The sequence below is a fragment of the Equus przewalskii genome, chromosome 2 (assembly GCF_037783145.1).
Source record: "Equus przewalskii isolate Varuska chromosome 2, EquPr2, whole genome shotgun sequence".
Taxonomy (NCBI): Eukaryota; Metazoa; Chordata; class Mammalia; order Perissodactyla; family Equidae; genus Equus; species Equus przewalskii.
In genome coordinates this window covers 84,964,591-84,986,268 of record NC_091832.1, presented here as the reverse complement: position 1 = coordinate 84,986,268, position 21,678 = coordinate 84,964,591, and the positions used below count along the sequence as shown (strand labels likewise).

Genomic DNA, 21,678 nt, shown 5'->3' with positions numbered 1-21,678 from the left:
TGACAGGGAAAGAAGAGAGCTCTGGTGTCAGCATGGCACAGTGTGTGTTTATCAGGGTCTGGGGAAGGTTGCCCTGTCCTGCAGGGGAGGGTGACAGGTCAGCTTGACAGGCTTGCTTCCGTATTGAGAAGAGTGAGTCACTTGGCTCAGATAGCTTGGTGAGAATATCTTTTGGGGGTGGGTACATACTTTCTTGCTCATAGGTTTGTGGCTCAGCTATTCAAGCCCTGCATGCAGTATTTGAGCCTCTTTTGGAAGCCTCTAGTCTTATCTTGTAAAACTCTGGTGACGTGAAACTCACTGTCTCCTGAATTAACCTGCCTAGGAGTTGTGTAACTTCTACAATTCAGAAGGTTTTTTCCCCTTATATTCAGCTGACATATGCCTTCTTATATTCTCAACCCATTAGCCTTGGTTTTAAACCTCTGGGTCAAATACAAGGTTAATCTCTCTTCCATATGATAGTGTTCGTAGAATCTGAGGATTGGTGGGTACTGTGATCTGTTGGATTTCTGTCCAGGTCCTTCCATTGTTTAATTTTGTTTTGAATTTCCCACCTTCTTGGTCACACTGTTTTGGAGACGCTTCCTCCTCTCAGTGGCTCTTGTATTGCAGAACGGAATGTAATGCCCTAGTGTGGTCCAGTCTGTGAGGAGTATAGTTGGGATTAGCATCTTCCTCATTCTAGGCATGCTCTGTGTCTGTTAATCCTGTCTAAGATGTCATCAGCCTCCCAGTCATGATATGTGGTGGCCTCATCCTGGCCTTACGTCCACGTGGACTGTTTTCATGGCTGCTGCTGGGGTACATCTTCCCCACACCGTCCTTGAGCAGCTGCTTTTTAAACTTGCATAGGTACTGCCTGGTGATTTTTTTCTTTTGAACTCTCTATTGATGGTCTGTTTCCAAATTGCTGAGAGCTTCTTGGACACACTTCTTCCTCAGGAAATTATTCGATATCTTTCCAAGTTTCTTGTCATCTGCTGATGAAGACCCAGCCATTGTAACAAATATTGAACTAGAGCTCTGAGGCATACTGTTAGAACTATTTCTCTAGATTTTCAGCGGTGCATCTCAACCATGTGTGATTTTGCTCCCCAGGGGACATCTGGCAGTGTGTGGAGATAGTTTTGATTGTCACAGCTAGGGTGGGGTGCTGCTGGATTCTAGTGGGTAGAGGCCAGGGATGCTGCTAAACATAAACATCCCTCCAACAACAGAGAATTATCAGGTCCCAAATGTCAATGGTACTGAGGCTGAGAAGCTCTCGTCTAGATTAATGTAGTTCTCCTAAATGGAGTCCAGTGGGTATGATATTTTTAATTTTGTTAATGAGACTTATTATATCAGCATCAAAGACAGGGATTCTCAAAGTGTGAATCTGAGGTCCCCTGAGACTCTTTCAGAGGTGTGTGAGGTCAAAGCTATTTTGATGATAATTGCCTTTTTCACCCTCATTTCTTTACAATTGTAGAGTGGGATTTTCTGTAGGTGATGTGACATCTTATGTCGGGACAGATTGAATGCAGAAGCAGATATAATAACCCAGCTGTCTTCTTTTAAATCTGGAATTAAAGAGATTTGGAAAATGTAAAACAATGCCATTCTTCTCACTAAATTGTTTTTGTTTTGGAAAAGTTATTTTTTCATAAAAACATTATTTATGTTAATATGTAATGGATTTATTTTTTTAATCAACTAATATGTATTTTTTAACAATTTAAAATTCTAATTTTTATTTCTAACACTGAGAATATCGATAAATATAATCCACACAAGCAAAAGTTCTTGGGGATCCTGCTAATTTTGAAGAGTATAAAAGAAGTCCTGAGATGCTGAATTTTAAGAAGCTCTGGCTAGGCTATATTGCTTCATTTTATGTGAAAGGATATCATATCGTGAGTGACAATTTTAAAGGCCTTGTTAGAATCTAGATGTACAGAATTTTGATATGTTTCTTAACATGAAAGCCCTGGAGTAAAGGAAATTAATTGGCGTGTTCCTGGTTAACTTATGCTAGTTTCTGGTTATGTTTTTCCAGGTGATCGCCATTCCTTTAGGAATCAATCTGGAGCCTAATTTGAGGTCTTTGTGTAGTCAGAAAGATTTCCTCAGCTTCAATTCCCTTTCCTTATTCATGTGGTCCATGTATTTGTGGAGGAATTTGAATTAAATTTTTGAAAATGTCTTTGGCTCTTTGAGTTGGCTTTCTTCTCAGGACCTCAAGTGATGGAAGCAATCTTAACTTTATGCAGAATATTTTGAAGTGTGCTTTCATGAAACCTAAGCCTGGTATCTGAATAGGAGACAGTGCTGCTGTTCCTTAGATTTAATATGTGGCTTACGTCCTGAACTTTTAAAAATTTTTGAAATTATATTTTCTGTGGTTAACTAATGCAACCCTTCATAGATGTCTGTGATTTGGTCTCCGTCATATGGATACAGTGTTTAGATATGTTTGCCTCTAGCTTTTTGTTCCCTGATGAAAGTGGAAGGAGAATAAAGTTCTGTCCTAATGAAGCATGTGAGGAATATAGTGATTGAAGGGTGCATTGACTTGTGTTAATAACATGGTGTTTGAGATGCTAGAATCATCTGGTCTGGTGCAACCCATTTAGCTGCATCAGGAAACTGAGGCCCTGAGAGGTTGTTACTCTTGCGAGGTCACAGTGCATGTTAATAGCAAGGAACATTATTACTTAACTTTATGACCTTGGGCCTTTTAAAAGTAATATGATTGTGCACAAATTATTTAATCTCTCCAAGCATCTGCTTCCTCATCTATATCATTAAACTCAAAATAGCACCCTTGTAGGTTTGTTGATAGTAATTTACATAATACTTTTTCAACTTTTTCTTTTGAAAAATTTAAGATCCACAGAACAGTTGCAACAATAATATAAAAAAAATTTGAATACCCTAAACCCTATATAATATAATTATATTATTATTGCTATCGTTGTTGAACCATTTGAGGCTAAGTTCTGTTACATCATAACCCTTCATTTCTAAATACTTCCTCACATGTCTTCTAAAAACAAGAGCAAATTCAGGAAGTTTGACACTAATACTATATTGTTATTTACTATATTGTGACTCTAAGTGTGGCCCATAGTCCAACATGTTGACACTTATGGGAAATTTGTTAGAAATGAGAATTTGGGGCCCCGCTCCAGGCCAGCTGAATGAGAATCTGCATTTTAACCACACCTCCAGGTGACTTATATGTGCATAAATATTTGAGAAGCGCTGATCTAATGGGTAGTCTGTATTCATACTTCACCAGTTGTGAAATGGTATCTTTTATAGAAAAATTCCCCCCAATACAGGATCCGATCCAGTATCATGCATTGTTTTTAGTAATTATCACCTCTCTTTGGTCTGCTTTAATTTAGAATAGTTTCTCAGTCTTTGTCTTTCTTGATACTGGTACTTTTGAAGAGTATAGTTGTTTCATAAAATGATCTTTAATTTGACTCTTTCTTCATGGTTAGATTCAGGTTATGTATTTTTGGGAGGTAGATAAATGCTGTTGATTTTCCTAAGCGCATCGGCTGGTAAGTTTTGAATGGCTGGGGGCTGGAGTCATCTGGAGCCTTCTGTACTCACCTCTGGTGCCTGGGCTGGGATAATTCAGAGGCTGGGTTGCCCTGGACTGTCGAGTAGAGCTCTTACACAAGCTTCTTCACGTAGCTTGGGCTTCCTCCCAGAGCATGGCAGCCTCAGAGCCCTGAGGGAGTGTTCCAACCAACAAGGCAGAGAGAGACTGTAGGCCTTTTATGATCTAGCATCAGAAGTCATATAACATCACTAATGACTGCATACGCTGTTGGTTGATGTGGTCAGGAGCCGGCCCAGATGCCAGGGGATGGGACACAGGTGCTGTTTCTTGATGAACGGAGTGTCAAAGAATTTGTGGCCATGTTTTAAAACTGCTACGTGTGGTAACTGTCAGTTTCTCAATTATAAAAGCACCTTTTTTCTCTTTGTAATTGATGGTAATACATTAGGAGATACCCTGAGAATATTTAAGAATCCAGTTCCTCGTCAGACTTTTACCTTTTAGTGGTAGCATTAATTCATGGGTTCTTTATGAGTTGGGATTTACATTACATAAAAATCTTAAACATAACGTGCTCATCTCGCAGTAAATAAACATATAATGATAACAGACAGTGTTGGATTCCTGAAATCTTCTTATGACAGAGATAAGCATGCATGACCTAATTTGACAGGTACTAACATTTCATACCGATGTAGGTGCTGAACACTCGATTATTAGAACGTCAACAGTAGTACAGATGAAGGGGTTCTGCTCTCTGTGTGTGGTTCTCTGGCTATCTTATCCAACTGTTCTCTTGCCTTCCAATTAAAGGAATACACTTAGGGCATCATTGCACCATTCACCATGAATTGGAAACATTGGTTCCAGAGTTGGTCCTAGGTGAAGGGATATCAGTTGAAAGAAATCTTCCTTTTTGTACTTCAAACGCAGCTACTATAAGTGAGAGTGAGCCAGTTCCAAACTGACATGTAATCCAAGAATCTAAGCATTAACCTGTTGAGACTTTCTTTTTAAGGTGCAGGAACTAGGTGAAGATTATGCTTTCATCCTATTTAAGATTATTAAAACAAACTAAACAGTGCCAGCCAAAGGAGAGGCTGGTGTTGGCCTCCAGTATGTGTGACCTTCGTATACACTTGAGTTGGCAAGGATGAGGATATAAACATTGGGTGGCTTGGAATGTTCTTAAAATGTATGCACGAATGTTTTCTAAAACCCTAATTAGAAATGGTTCAGGGGGCTGGCCCTGTGGCCGAGTGGTTGAGTTTGTGTATGCTCTGCTTTGGCGGCCCAGGGTTTCGCCAGTTCGGATCCTTGGCACGGACCTAGCACCTCTCGTCAGGCCATGCTGAGGCGGCATCCCACATGCCACATCTAGAAGGACCCACAACTAAAATATACAACTAGGTATTGGGGGGCTTTGGGAAGAAGAATAAAAAAGAAAAAAGAAGCATTTTAATTGGGAGGTAAAATCCAGCTGTGTCCTTATGTGTTTCGGAATTGAATCTTCCCCAAAGCTTCCTCCTAAGAGATGCATATAGCAGAGGTCCCCTCTCCCAAATAACTAGGGACTGAGTACTGGTAAATTCTAGAAGCCTGAGGTCTTCATATAGCTGTACTGATGTATTGACTTGTTTAAAATGAGAATTGCATGGAAAGAAAAAAATTCTGGAGAATAGTCATCACAATTTTTACAGAAATGTTTCTGTGTGTGGGATGGTGGGTGGTTTTTATCTTCTTTTAAAGAGCTTTTTTTTGGGTGTGTTTACCAGAATTTTTACAAGGAGTGTAATATGTATTAGTTATCACTTTTGTAGCATGAATAAATCGTTATTTGAAAAAAAATTATCAATAAAAATGAAAACCAAGCTATTGCCATAAATTTTAGAAGCAGTGATGAAATTTGAAGACTCATACTTGTGCCACCCCCCCGCCCCTGCCTTGTGCAGCTTCTCATAAAGTACCGCCATTGACCACCTTCAAAACATGGTTTTGCTTTGGGCATTTTTTGGTTACGAGAGCTAAAGTTAAAAAGAAAACAAAAATGTGTAGCATTACCTCTTAAATATGTAGACCATGCCTGGGGCATAGTACTTGGAAGAGATTTTAGATGTTTATGATAAATATAATCATATACACACCTTTAGGAGATATTTTCTTCACTATGATTAAAATTCATTCATTTTCTTTTGGAGAATTAATAAGTCCATGGCTTATTTCTTTCTTTCTATGGAAATGGCCATTATGACTAGGGGTCATGGCTTATATTCCAAAAGAAAAATGCCATTCACCTTGAAAATTTCATAAAATGATGAGTTAGGTAGTTCTAAATGTGTTTACTTACATTCAGTTTAAAGTTTCTTAGATGATGTTGAGGGAGGGTCCTGCTTTTTGTCATGGCCAGAGCTAGTCCTGGTGAGGGCAGGCCTCTTCTTGGGGGATCCCCAGGCCTTTGGGGACTGCAAATGGTAGGCTTCCTGTGGTCTGATCCTCTGCGCTGCTGTTAGGACGAAGTGATTTCCAAGGGAGGCTTGAGTCCTGGAAAGATGAAGGGTGAAAAAGAGAGAAGAAAAAGAACCTTGGGAGAAGTTGTACATCAAAATTGGAAGGGGAGGAGGAAGAGAAGAAACAAAGGAATGTCTTATATGGAGTATGCCCTACTGTTGGCATAGAGGATCTGTATTTCTTTAATGTTATTTTAGGCTTTTATCGCTGAAATGTAAACTTTTTGTTTTCATGTGAGCAAAGGACACATTGATTGAAAAAACAATTCTAGCTAGGCATTGGCTTTTTATTCATTGAAGAATATTTGTAGGTATTTGGGTAATGAAAGTCAGAGTTACAGCTGTGTTTGGGAAACTGTTTCCTTCTGACTTTGGAGAGTATATGCTTGTGTTTCCCAAATGTTTGCAGGTGCAAATTGATAAAACTGCACCTGGAGTGTTTTTAAAGGTTTGCAAACCAGAAAACAACATTTTATTACTCAGAATATATGTTCACACTGAGAATGTAAGAGTGATGCAGCTTTGGCTTAATCAGGAGAGGTTCACCTTATGAATTGATTGGGGAGAAAGTTATTTAGTGAACACATGAAAATTTCTTTAATGCCATGTGGTTCTTGATATGTTATCAAAATTACTTATTATTATTATTACCTCTGTTGGTCTTCTTTGAACATTAGAAAAACCAGGGCACTGATGTTGCATCTACAGTGTATGCCACTGAAAATGCCCATGGTTTGGGGTAGGTAGTTCTGGGGTATGTTCCATTTTTTAAACGCTGGTTGATAAAAGTTATCATTTACTGAAATCCTGAAGTAAAAAACCAAAGTCAATTGTGTATTCCTTTATTTAGTGCATAGAGTACTACAGAAATCAATGTGGTGTGCCCCAAAAGGACTTGGGAAGGGCTCTGAACATGCCTACTGAAATTAAAGCTAAAAGCTTAGAAAGAAAAAGAAAAACAGAAACTCAACCAATTTGGTAAATTCCAAAAAGTATACTTTTTGCTTTTCTTTTTTTCGGTTGTAAACTAAATTGAAGTTGTTTTTCAAAAAGCTCGTGGTCCATCAGGGCCACAGTCAAAGCCTAAGCCCGTGGGATGAATGGCCACTGGAATGGAATGTCTCCTGCACCCGTCTTCCCTTCCATTCTTCCTGGCTGCCCGTTTCACTCTCTCCTGTGACATGATGGAAAGAGCCTCATGCTCACAGGTAGCAGCAGGGTTCCAAACAAGACTCTCTAACATGCTCCAGTGTCAGCCTCACAGATCTTTGTGTATCAGGTAATGCCTATGAAAGCATGTTGAGGAATTTCAGCTGTTGAGCAAAATCTCCCCTGATGAGGAGGTATGTGCATGAAGGATAGTCTGTTGGAGAGAAAGGGCCAGAGCCAGCAAGATGGGAAATAGCAGTTGGCATTGAGTTCTTGGTCTGGGAATAAAGCCTGAGTCTGCCACTAATTAGTGGTACGAATATGAGCAAATCTTTAACTATAGGGCCTCAGTTTTTTCAACTGTGAAATAAAGGAGTTGGCCTAAGTGATAACCAGGAGACTTTTCAGCTTGGAGATTTAGAGTTTTAATGAGCCAGAATAAACATGAAGCCTTAGAATTTTTGCAGCATCAAGCCTGATCCCAACTGGTATTTCACTGTCAGTCCTTATGATCAATTCTAGCTAAATTTTCTGTAAAAGACCCATATTTAGTCACAGGGTAGTGCTGATTTAAGGACAGACAGCTGGAAAGTTTTCAGGGCTCTCTGTGTACTGTCCACATGGTAGCTAAACTCTCAAGTTGTGTTGTAGATGGAAGTTCAGGCTACCTTGGAGCCAACTTAGAGTCATAAAACCCCAAGATGATGATGTCTAAACACACTATAGACTCTGAAGCTGAAAGTAATATTTGGCCATTTTGTAGTTATGTATTTTAGAAGATTGGAAATTGTATCTTGTCTCTCTTTTCTATGTTAAAGATTTAGTAAGGGGAGCATGCATTGATTTCCAACTGCTTCTGGTTTTACCTCTGTCTGTTTATAGATAGACATAGTTATATGAAATATGATGTCACCGGAGAGGACATAATATGAATGGGGCTTAATATGACTGAGTAATGTTGGAGATGGAGGAATGTGGTAACCAAGACATGCATGCTGGAATCAGGAAATCTGGGGTCAAATCTTTGTAAGTCAAGCACTTGGCATAATGTTAGGCATACTGCAAGTACCCAAGAGTTGCAACTGTTACTATTCAAGATGATAGGAATATATAAACATGTTAGTAATCTTCCTATCACAATAAAGACTCTTCTGTAGAAACATCTGTTTAAAAAAGAATTACCTCATCTCCCTTAATTTCCTTTAACCATAGTATTTGTTAATTCAGCTGAGTCAAATGCTGCAGGTTTGCGTTGGACGCTAAAGCAACATTGTCAGAGACCATCCTTATTTCCTATTATCTGCAAAGTATTTCTGGCAGAGGTGGCCCGGTCTTTTCCACATGTGGCCCCTGGAAGCAGAACGTGAAGAACTTGGGGAGGTAGTTCTATGTATGGCTGATTCTCATGGGCATAAACATCCAGTTTGTTGAGTCTGAGGAATCTGTGACTGAGCAGTAGTGCCAGACTCATGTTTAGACTAGCACTCTTAGGAGACCTGAATAAGCGCTTGCTTACCTGACACGCCTACGTGTGGAGTTTTGTTTTTTGTCATTGGGTTGTTTGATTTGAGTTTTTTTTTATGTTGTAAATACGTAAGTGCGGTGAAGAAGTTTTCTACCCTGAAAAAAAAAAGTTTTGAGTCAACTTGATCTCTTAGTATTGCTTGAGATGAGTTTATCTGCCCTTGAACACAGGTAACATGATGCTAGGCGAGTGAGTAGTGTCAAAAGATTTTGGAAAGAGGCCTGGGCCGTAGAGGAATTTGCATCCTTGCAGTGGTTCTAGAATTGGAAAATCAATTTTATATTTAAAGATGACACATATCTTGGTGATAAAGAACAAAATAAGCTACATTTTAACTTCTAGAATCAGATTGCCAAAAAACAGGACAAAATTTTAAAATAAATAATCTGCTATTTCCTCTTCTAAATTAAAAAAAAACCAACATATCCTTTTAAATCATTTCCAGTGTTTCAGGGAGAAACCGTGAGAGCATAGCTTTGTAGCTTAAAACAAATTGAGTACTGAGGCTAGAGCATTGGCAGACAAGGTAAATGCATATAAAAGGTAGCACATTGTAGAAACATCTAGGAGGACATAGCACAATGACAGTGAGTCTAAATACATATTCTCCGGTTGTACTCTTTCTAAACAGATGTAGAACAGTATAATTGGTGATTTTTTTCCCCTAAGAATTAAATTTTGGTTTTTAAACTGGCAATAGGGGCTTTGGAAATAGAGTTGAGACTTAAGATACCAACTCTGCCATTTTCAAGCAGTGGAGACTTGAGCTAATTGTTTAATCTTTGAGCTTTTATCATTTTGAAATGTGGGGAACAATACTTGCCTCAAAGATTGTTGAGAATATTAAAGTGCTTTGGAGAAAGCCTACCACCTAGTAAGTGTTTATTAAATGTTAAATGTATTCAGTGAAAGAGGAAGTAATTCATATTTCAAATTTCAATGCCTAAGTGCAGAAATAGATACACAAAACTGTTGTGTGATTTCAGGTGACTTGGGAATTCTGATAAGGGGATCTGATTGTTGCTTGATGAGCTTTTTCCACAAACACTTTAGAATAACTACACACTGAATTTGAGGAATATTCAAGATCTCAGGAAATTACTGCCCTCCCAAAATGGTGGTTGAGTAGAGTAACGGGGGTCTGCATCCGTTTTTATTATCATTATTTACTGGATGTGATCATGTTAGAAATACTAGTAGCTACTCTATTTCTGGTTACTGTGTGCCAAGTGCTATACTACAGATTTTATAAACTTTATCTCATTTAATCCCTATAATTACTTGAGATGTAGGTATTATGGCCTTCGTTACACAGGTGAGAAAATGAGATACCCTGTTCTGATAATATCTCTAAGCTTCTGTAGCTGGGAAGACTTCGAAGCCAAGCTAGTGCCTTCTCAAGTTATCTGTGCTTTGATACCACCTAACCTGGATGATAGGTTAGCTCTTTGAAATGCTAATACAACATAGAGTTTGTTGAGGGGGTGGTTGGTCTTTAGAATCTTTGGAACATTTTATGCCTAAGTAGGATTTGGGAAGATCCAGGAGTTGATTGCATCTGTCCAGGTGCCAATTTTCCTGGTGTTTTGATTTGGAACTTTGGTCCAGCTGACACAAGTAAAGAAAGCTGTGGAATGACTATATAAATAGCTCTTTTTCAGCCTTGGCTACACAAAAGAATCACCTGAGGGGTTTTAAAATGCAAACCAGAGAAAAACCTCAAACCCCAGTCTCCATTCCCAGATATTCTCCTCCACCCTCCGCCACAATTTTATTGAGATATAATTGACATATAACATTGTATTAGTTTAAGGTATACAACATAAGGATTTGATATATGTATATATTGCAAAATGATCACCACAATAAGTTTAGTTAATACCCATCACCTCACATAGTTACAAAGGTCATTTTCTTGTGATGAGAACTTTTAAGATCTACTCTCTTAGCAATTTTCAAATATATAATACAGTATTATTAACCGTAATCACCATGCTGTACATTACATTCCCAGAACTCATTTATCTTATAACTGGAAGAAGTTTGTACCTTTTGACCACCTTCACCCATTTCCCCCTTCCCTACCCTCCACCTCTGGCAACCACTAATCTGTTCCCTGTTTCTTTGAGTTTGCTTTTTTTAGATTCCATATAGAAGTGAGATAATCAAGTACTGTCTTATTTCACTTAGTACAATGCCCTCAAGCTCCATCCATGTTGCCACATATGTTTCCTTCTTTTTTATGGCTGAATAATGTTCTCCCTGTTATTCTCATGTAAACTAAGCAATGTCCTAAGTCTTCTGGAAACTTCTGGAAGCCCAGCCCTCGGATGTCTCAGATCAGTCCCCTGGGTGCATTGGGGGTCACACTTTCGGGTCCCATTTTGCTTGGTAGCTCTGCAGACTGGAGCTGCCCCCATGCCTCACTCCACACACCGCTACCCACCCCCTCACCCTGTGGTGGAGGAGGAGGAGGAGGAGGAGAAACAATTGTTAGCATTTGCACCATTGCAGTCAGTGCAATCTTCCAGGAAGATCTGCTGGGAAGGTTATCAGCCATCCAGTGCCCGTTCTTGGAATATAACTTTTCCACTGTTTATTTAGGCTTTGGGTGTATTGGCTCAATGTCTTGTTTGGTTTCCTATTCCAGTAACATGCCATATTTGTAAAGATCAACCATAAGTAAGTCAAGGAGCTATTCTAAATGTTGGTTACACACAGGTGCTGTTTTCTTTCAATGGAATTAAGTTTTGCCATCTTTTCTTCTCTCCTTCACCATTGTCATACTCTAACTTCTCTCCTATCCTGCCACTCCACAATCTGTTTTAATTTGAACAATGACAGACGGCAGTAAATCCAGCTGCGGACAATAGTCTAGACGACAGAGGATTTTTTAAGGCAGATAAGCAGTTTGCTATTTGCCAGAGTGCCCTGTTGGAACACAGATTCTGTGGAAATATGGTGTTAGGAGGTTACCAGTTGGAGCACTAAATTAAAATTTCACTAGCAAATATTTGTTCACAGTAATTTAAATCATTTTTTATTCCCTTTACACATGAGGGGGCAGTATGGTACTATAAAGCAAATGCTCTGTTGAAATTTGTTTATTTTTATTGGTATATGTTAGTTTTTAGGTGAAAACTTTTAGACCCTGAGATTATAACTCTGACATGGTTGTTAGTTATTAAATGTGATACACGTATGTGAGTGTTACCCTCACTCATAGATACAGTTCATGTGCCTGTTTTTATTCAAATGCATAAGTAGTAATTTCTTTGCAACAGTGGGGCTTTCTCGCAGTGCCTTTTCTTGTAGTTTGATGTTTATGTTTTGTTTAATGCTAGTTGGCTTTCTTCCTGTTTTCTGCTTCCACCTGAGGAACATCAGCTCTCTGAGATGCGGTGTCTGTTAGGTTGATGTCTCTAAATATTTTATTTTACGACTTCATTGAAGGCTGATGGGTCTCCAGTGTTGCTGGGGACAGGAAGCCTCTGAACTCAGTCTCGGCAGCTATGGAAGGTCTATTATAAATCACCTCTGTATGATCTGTTTCCCTTATGGCACAGATTGCTTTTCTCAAAAGAAAACAAAATTGCTAAGCAAAGAAGCAGCACATTTTTATTAATGTTCTTATTGCTGATATATGAACGATGCTGTAGGTAATCAAGGTGCTAATAGTCTGGGTTTCAAAATGGAGGGGAAATTATCAGGAGAAGTTGGAGGGTATTAAATGCATTGATAACATCTACAAAACATTTTATGAAAAAAATGTACATTGGAATCTGAAAGGTAATTTCATAAGCACAAGGTATTTTTAAATGTGTAAAAAATATTTGCAGTCATATGTTTCTGTTTATGTAGTTTTAAAAAATTTGAGACCAGCATTTTGGCATAAATATAACCCTGTGTGAAATTTACTAGGATATTTGTTTTAATGTTTTATCCTGGCTCCTTACTTTGTGGATAGAGAGCTGGGGTATTGTCTACACCTGGTAAAGATAATTATGGTTGTTTAGTTTGGGAATGAATTTATTTTGAAATATAATAATTTGATGTGCTTTTTCTTAATTTTAATGAGAAATTTTATTTTGAAATCATCTGTTAAAAAAATAAATAACAGGCGGATGACCTATACCCCAGATTTGAAGGAATGAATTTTTGGCTGCAGCTCCATTTGGATGGACTCCAAATCTAATGTTGTTTGATACCGGTTTACTGTTGTAATACACAGGTTTCTGTTCATGGGAAACAATTAATTAATGTCCTTTATGCTTTGATGGCAGATTTTTAGGACCCTGCCTGATGCCACATTCCCTGAGCCGGTCTCCCTGTCACCATCACCCCCAAATGCTCCACCAAGGCAATCGAAGAGACAAGGCCAGAGGACTAAGAGACCCGTGGCTGTATATAATCTGTGTCTTGAGCTGGAAGATGGTAAGATGTTAATTATATTTTTCTGCTTGACAGTGTGTTGAGGAGGGATATGACGTCCCAAGGGCAGGCCTTGGTTTTCCATCGTTTGTGTTTTAATTCCTCTTCCCCCTTAAGATTATAATTTTTGAGATTAGCAGGGAAAAGCTTTCTTGTCAGGGAGAGAATGCAAGTTTCAGTTCTGTGTTTGTCTTTGTTATGCATGGTTCTTTTTTTATTTTTAAAAGACAGCTTAAATTTCTTTTTTGGGAGACTTGTGTGACCTCCTGTGAGATTACATAACCCTGAGACAAATGGAAGGGGAACTAAAATTAAAGCAGATCTTTTATGAGAGGAGCAGATAGAGTCTAATGTGAAATGCATCTAGATTAAAGGCACAGTTCACTGTTGCACTGGAGTTTATGGCTTCTGTATCCTACTTGCCCCATTCTTCTGACTTTTCCTAAGGCAAATATCCCATCATATGGCAAGGGTGGCAAATCGACCTGCGTTCGGGGGCCAGGCTGAGTGAACTGAGCTACAGCGGGACTCTGGCAAATGGAAGTTCTCACGTCCCATCCAGGCTACCATGTTCCAGCTAATTTTTGTCAAGTGGCCACATTGTCTCAGTGTTGCCAGATTGCCTAGTTTTTAAAGAGAGCCTGAAAATTTGAATTTTAAACACTGATTCCTACAAAACAAGACTGTGAGCCATGGAGAGGCCACCAACTGCTGATTTGTAACCATGTGGTTGTAGGTGTGGAGAATAAGATGATCATGGTCTCAAAGGCTGCGTTTGCAGAATACATGTCTGAACTGTGACTCTTGTTGCAGACTTCACCCCTGTTGAGGACATTTCCTGAATTTGAAATTAGTCTTCATTTTTCTTCCTCTTCTCATCCTCTTTGTGTGTGTGTGTGTGTGTGTATGTATGTGTGTGTGTGTATCTGTATATGTCTTTCCTTTATTATCCTTTTGAGCTACCGAGGTTATGTTGGTTTGGAAGTGTGAGATGATTGTCAAAGGGAGGAGGAAAGAAGATAGAAACAAATACAACACCTTCATCATAAGCAGCTGTGTAATCACATGTCCAGGTAGTTGACATCCAAAGATCCATGCAAGTGAGCGACAACTGTCGTCACATCAACTGACTCTGCAGGATGACTCAGAATGCTTCTTGTAGTAACACTGGGGACTAAGACCTTCTGGTATTCTTTTAAATTGTTTAAGACACTAATCATATGATACAAGTATTAGTTTTACAGTCAGATCCTTATTTTCCAGAGGAAGGGCATGAGTCATTAAAATCAACCTGTAATTTTAAGGCTTCCTTTTGGACGTTAGTTTCAGCTTCTCAGCCCATCTGACATTTTTATTCTCTCTCTTTCTCACTTTCCTTCTTTCTTAACAGAGTTGCTAACAAGGAGTAAAACTGACTGGTTTGAATTGCACCTTTTCTTATATCTCACTTGTTCTTCAGTGGAAGTGTTAATAAATAGTGAAAGAGGCAAATGTTGAAAGTCGGAGGGGAAAAAGAAGTCAAGAAGACATAGAATAATACCTACATTGGCTCTTTGGCCCTTGAGTAAAATTGAATTGACTGTATTTTATAAAAGAAATGGCCAAAGAAGGACCTTTCATTTTAGAATCACATCTCCTTTTTTCGTATTTTTAGGAATGGAATCATAATATCCAATCACTTGTACAGAGTGTACTAATATTTTGATTTTTGGATTAAGTGATTATTAGTGGGTAAGAAGCTGCAAAAGTGGTATTTAGCACATCTTTTATGGGAATACTCAAGATGCTGTACAGTCATAGCTTTCCTAATTTTTAGGTCTTATAATAATTCTTAAAAATTATTTGATTATAAGGGAAGAAAGAAGATTGTCATATCTTCAACTCCTTTAGTCTGTTTTCATGTTCACTATATGATGTTTTATTCTACACTTTGTATTTTATAACTTTAATTCTTCTTGATTACAAGCTTGGATTTTTTTTTTTTTTTTGTGGGGGGGGGGAGTTGTCAGAATGAGGAAAGCCCATGATTTTGGTCATGGAATGATTTTATTTTATCTTAGAAGTTATAAAGCAATTAAAACTATTATTTATCCCTCCATTATTTGTAGCTAAACTTTAGTGAAACTCATGTTGTGTGAAAAAGATTTATTTCCAAGAGAACAGGGTTGGTTAGGTCCATATTTTGCATATTCTATGAAAAAGAGAGGGGCTGACCTAGTGGCATAGTAGTTAAGTTTGCCTGCTCTGCTTTGGTGGCTTGGTGTTCACGGGTTTGGATCCTGGGTGTGGACCTACATACAACTCATCAAGCCATGCTGTGGCGGCATCCCACATATGAAATAGAGGAAGATTGGCAGAGATGTCAACTCAGTGACAGTCTTTCTCAAACAAAAAGAGGAAGATTGGCAACAGATGTTAGCTCAGGGCCAATCTTCCTCAAGCCAAAAAAAAAAAAAAAATTTCAAAAAAGGGAAATCAGTGAAGAGAGGTGGTGAATATGCTTTTGAAAGGAAGCATACAAGGAAAGGATACTAAACTGTGTTTTTGACTATCACTTATCATATTGAAACTCTACCCCTCAAAAAATCTATTCTTGTCATTAGGACTTATGTGTTTTTTCAGTAGCCTGAGCCATTTAATTGTCAACTCTACTTGAAGGTTTCAAAAATTTTAATCTTTTTTTGGTGTTTTTTCTTACTGCTAGTGGTAGAGTCATGTCCCATGTTTATCTAGTTTTGGTTAAGGTATGCATTTTAGCCAACTTTGGTTGATTATTTTTCCAAACTTTTTAGTTTATATGATAGTGATAGAAAATTTAAATGGAAATATGTCTTTCTCCCCCCATTACTGACTGTAGTATAAGTTAAAATAAAATCCAGGACAAATAATTTTTGTGTAAAAATTAAGTGGATTATCTGCCAAGATTCCAGGGACTGTATTGGATGACTGGAGATTTTTTTCAGCCCTATGATTTGGTCAGAGATTTGAGTGAAGTGGTTTGTGGTCTTTCTTCTTTTACACTGAGTAGAGTATGAAACTATGTGATGTACCAAACAACCAACCACGGAAAACACTCAGAGTTGGTTTCAGTTTAACGTCAGGCAGATCAAAAAGTCATTATTATCAAAGAGTCAGCAAGCCTGTTAGCAGGAGCCGAAGTGTAGGCTGGGCGTGGAAGCAGAGAATCCAAGCTGGTATGAAATAGGAGAGAAACCCTCTGCTGATAGACATGATTTTTATGATGTTATATTCAGCCACACCCCCTCCCCCAATTGAGAGACGATCAATTTAATGTATCTTTACTTTGACAAAGATTTTAATTGGCTTTGGCACATTTACTATACTGCATATACAGTGCTCATTGTTTTTGGTAATATATTGATTAAGTGATATTAAACTTATTTGCAAAAGACTTTAAAATTCTAGTTACTTGCTTAAAGATCTTTGTTGATAATTAACATGAACTGAAATGGATATAGCATCTAGCTAGATTTAAGTAGAGCAGCCGTTAAGTCTTTACTGAAATTCTTGTCTTTTATTATTTTGTAGAAGCCATATTGTTCATTTTCATATAGCATTTAACGACGAACTTCCGAGCTGAGTAGATTTGGCTAAGTCAGTTGTTGTGAAATAGCAAAATATGAGGTAAAGCTGCTAAGTGCTAAAAAGAAGGTAAAAAATCGAAGATTTGCTTTCATTTCATTCTTAACTTATCTTTCTGTGTTTTTATTTCCTTAGAACCAGTAATAAAGTAACTCTGAAAAAGTTCAGTATATATTGTATGTATGTTTTCTCCTGCCCACTCCATATTTGTATCCTTACCACCTCTTATATAGAGAGAGACTGTTGTGTTTGTTCAAAGTCCCCCAAGACAAGGAAAGTGCATGAGGCTATATGAGATATATTCTTTGTTATTTTTCATTTGAGGCAGAAGAAAAATTTTAAAAGATTTGGGAAGTGAGAGAGAAGATGAATACCATCTGAATTTTGACTACGCTCTCCCTTTCTTCCTTTCTGCTAGTGCTAATTTTAAACAGAACTAGACATTCACAGGATTAGTTTTTATTTGTATCTTCTTGGGTAATTAGGTATTCTGTGCCTATCTTCTTTGGACATGATGTAGCAGTTTATTTATTTAGGCAACTTAAAAAATATGATTTATAGCAAGTTGAAAACAAAATCATCTTGCAAGCCAATTGGCAGGATTTGATATTATTTTAGAGTAGGTCTTACTTGGGTATCGTTGGGTTGGCACTTTCACACTTGGATCCCGGATGTGCTAACTGCAACACATTTTGTCGAACATGTGTTATTGTAGTCCTACAGTGTGGTAGATACCGTGACGAGGATGCAGAGCCTTCTAAGCAAAAAAGTGAAAATACAACTGTTGAAGGGGAGATGGATAAACAATGAAGCATGATCATTTTCCTGCTATCCTAAGGAGGAACATATTCTGATATGGATCAGCCTCTAAAACCAGAGTAGGCCAACTCTCTCTGTAGAAATCAGGAAGGCCATGGTAAGAGGCTGGTTACGTAATTTACCTTAGGTTGATGTGGGCTTGAACCAGCGTTAGGAATGGAAAATAAAGTGGACATTTGGGAGTGATGTTAAATCAAGTTATTGGGACTTCTTAACTGACCAGATGTGGAGGATGAAGGCAAGTGATCAAAAATAGATGTCATCGGCCACATTTTAGGCTCATAGGTAAATCTATCTTTGGGTTCATATCTTAATTTTTGCCCTGAGAGGTGTTTTTTTTTTTTTTTTGTTTTGTTTTTTAAAAGTATTTAGACCATTTTTTCCATCCAAAGGAAGGAAATGTCTCATTTTGTTAGTGTCTTCAATACATACTCTTATATATAACTGCTTTGGAAAATAGGTAGTAAAAATAGTGTAAAATATATTGATAAAATTAGTGTATATAGAAAGTCAATGGAAAGAGAAATATTACTTACTGAAGTGCTGTGTTTTCTTAGAGAAATCATAGTCTCATAACCATGAACAATGTAGAGCTTATTTTTCTCCTCCTTTACTGCACAGACATATATCCACATTCCTTCATAGGCTCATCATAAAGAATGGGATGCTACCACTGTACTAACGGATGCTTATTTCAGTGGACGTCAAGGATGGATAGCTGACAGTCATGGCGGCTACGTGTTCTCTAATCTCAGTTCCCAACAGAGTATCTTTAGAAATCGCCTTCGTGAAAGCATGCTTTTGTAAGTGAATTGTAGTTACCCTGTCCTCCCCAAAATGTTACCAGGACATTTACGTGTGAGAAGAACCACTGTAAAACCATTGTTGACGTGGATTTTCAGTGACATTCTACATGTGTTGATGTTTCCTTGTAGACATAGCTGACCAGCTTGACACAGAATTATAATTAACCTAAGTAACTGGGCACAAGCTGATCTGTGTCTTAAGCTCAGCAGTCTTCTCTTGATTCTTACCATTTCTTTTTGCATAGCACTTCATGGGTGGGCTCTGAATGATAACTTCCCTAGTGCCGAGGCCTCTTGCCATCTCCTGCGAGCAATGTTATGATTCCTTGACATGGAATCACTGTGTTGTGAAGTTAAATCTAAGACCAGGCTTGCATCAGTGACAGTCTATGTAGACAGATTATTTCTTAACTCACTTTTACAATGATGAGATCAATGAGTTGGAAAAGGCAGCCAGAAATTTCAGGGCTGTAATTGAGTTGTGACGTGCCCATAAATCATGCAAGCTGCCTCCCCTGCATTGGCGTCGCCCCAGAAGCCTCCCAGAAGCTCAGCCCCCCTAATGTCAGTGACAAAGCACAAGGCAACTTCTTATATGACTTCCTATATAATCTTAACTATGCTTCTGTGTGGGATGAACGTTTTCCCCTTTCTCTGGAGGGGAAAAAAGCTTATTTAATGCCTTTAAAAAATACCATGGCTGTTTCTGTGGTGAAAATAAGTTCATGGCAGGTAACTAGAATTTATGGAAGAGAGAAAAATTCTTTAAAGCTTGTCTCCCTGTGGTGTGGGTTTTTTCTTCACTCCTAATAGCTTTTATTTTAATTTCTAGTTCTGAATTCAAACAGCTGTCACTCTCTTTATAGCCTCTTTGAAACTCTTACAGCGTAGGAGGTAGCTGGGCTGTCTAAGAAACATCTTTTCAAACCAACCAAAGTATTGTTTATCCTGAATGAAACAGAATTTTTAAGGCTGTCAAGAGTGACTGATTTGAAACGTTTTCTTTGGTAGCCAAGAAGATGAGCAGAAATCTTGAAGGGGGAAGATATTATCTCAGTGTGGCCAATTCCAAGTGACTTCTGTTACTCAGAAAGCTCTTAGGGCCCATGATAAAAATTCCCACAAATAAGGGTGCTGTCTACAATTAATAGAACAGAACAAATCTGTGGCCATTTCACTTTTGCTTACTGAATCCTTGTCAGTTGTTGAAGAAACAGAAAAGACGTGAGAGTGAGTCAACTCTGGAGAATTCTCCTGTAACTACTCATCTCTAGTTGCCTTTTATGAGCTCTGGGTAGCAACTTTGCAGCTTGGCTCCTTCTAGATGCTCCTTCTGCTTTCCATGGGCTTCCTGTGTGCCTTCTGAGCAGTATTTAGAAGGAGTCCAATGTCACCCTAGGAGGAAGAAAACATCTTCAAGCCTATGAAAATGAGTTCTTGGGCAGACATTTTGCATGTACTAATATTTGTTCTCTAAAATCAGCAGCATGATTTTTTGAGCTTGAAATGTGATTACGGTCATGATTTTATTTCTTCCTTTGAGACAATAGAAATAGTGATTATTTAAGTCTCTGTTGATTATCTTAGTTATCTTAAAAGTACGCTCTTTTTCTTAAAATTTTTAATAATGCAAGAGCAGCTTGCGAAATTTAGAGGGTAATAATAGTGAACAGTTAAGTATACCATATTATAGGCCAGATACTGTTTTTAGCAATATTTATTGAAGTTAGATAATCCTCGTAACAATCCTATAGGTATGTTATCCCTGTTTTATGGTTCAGGAAACTGAGGCACAGAGAGGGTCAATAACTCACCAAGTCTCACAGCTGGTTAGTGACAAAGTCAAGATTGAACCCAGGTGGCCTGATCCCAGAGCCTGGGTTGCTTACACCCTGCTGAAGTGCTGAACACCAGTGCGGCCTCAAAGTCTTTTCTTCCCTGGAGTCAACAAACATCGGCGGTTTTCTCCAGTCTTTTCAGAGATGTTCTGTGCATTTCAAACAATTTGTTGATTTATTCTTTTTTTTCCTACTCCACCTTTTTTTTTATTGAGTTCATAATAGTTTACATCATTGTGAAATTTCAGTTGTACATTATTTCTTGTCTGTCACCATATAAATGCTCCCTTTGGCCCCCTGTGCCCAACCCCCACCCCCCTTTCCCTGGTAACCACTGAACTGTTCTCTTTGTCCATGTGTTTGTTTATATTCCACATATGAGTGAAATCATCTGGTGTTCGTCTTGCTCAGTCTGGCTTATTTTGCTAAGCATAATTCCCTCCAGGTCTTTCCATGTTGTTGCAAATGGGATGAATTTGTCTTTTTTTTTTTCTAGCTGAGTAGTATTCCATTGTGTATATGTACTACATCTTCTTTATCCAGTCATCAGTCTATGAGCACTTGGATTGTTTCCATGTCCTGGCTATGGTGAATAGTGCTGCAGTGAACATAGGGGTGCATATGTTACTTTGGATTGTTGATTTCAAGTTGTTTGGATAGATACCCAGTAGTGGGATAGCTGGGTCATATGGTAGTTCTCTTTTCAGTTTTTTGAGGAATCTCCATACTGTTTTCCATAGTGGCTGCACCAGCGATTTATTCTTTTTCTAAAATTTTGAGAATGATTCTTAGTTTTTTCATTTAAAAAAGTGGCTAGTTTTGTTGTAAGGGAATCAGAATTATGGTTGTGAGGATGAACAGGAAGGAGAAGAAGGAGCCAGAGATGAGTATGGTTTTTAACCTGAGACATAAACACTGTGACAAAAATGGGCCCTCCAGGAGAAAAGAGGGCCTATTTTCATGGAAAGGTGGAAGAGAAAACAAACATTTTATTCTAGTGATAATGTTTTATGCAACCATTTACCTAAATGAACAAATCCCTTGTCTTAACGTTAGTTGTAATGTGGATCTCACAGGTACCTGATTCTTTAGCTGGTTGTTAGAAATGTGTAACATGAGCACAACCAGGAATTTGATGCTGCCCAAATATAGTGGTTTTTACTGTTACTTTTCTTTTTCCTCTTCTCTCTTCCTTTTATTAAAAAAATTATTTTTAACAGATAATATCTTCACTGGTTTGAAACACCAAAAAGTATAAATTGATACAAAATGAAAAGTCTCCATTCCATCCCATCAACTCAGTTCGTGCACCTTGCTACATCTGTGAACCGGATCTGTAACCACTGATATTAATAGGTTGAGCCATATATAAGTGCCATCTTTTAGTTCCAGGGTCATCTAATATTGACCATTTCAAATTCTTTTTTTTTCATTTGGT

At 38.1% G+C, this 21,678-nt stretch overlaps 1 protein-coding gene across 8 annotated transcripts in view; it reads left to right on the top strand.

The window, feature by feature from the left end:
* Positions 1-21,678, top strand: part of ARHGAP10 (Rho GTPase activating protein 10) — a 288,119-nt gene that overhangs the window by 222,336 nt on the left and 44,105 nt on the right. For all 8 annotated transcript variants that reach the window (XM_070611643.1, XM_070611639.1, XM_070611641.1 and 5 more), the window contains one exon: positions 13,027-13,177. In XM_070611643.1, coding sequence (XP_070467744.1) covers positions 13,027-13,177 — 151 coding nt within the window. The remainder of the gene's footprint in view (positions 1-13,026; positions 13,178-21,678) is intronic.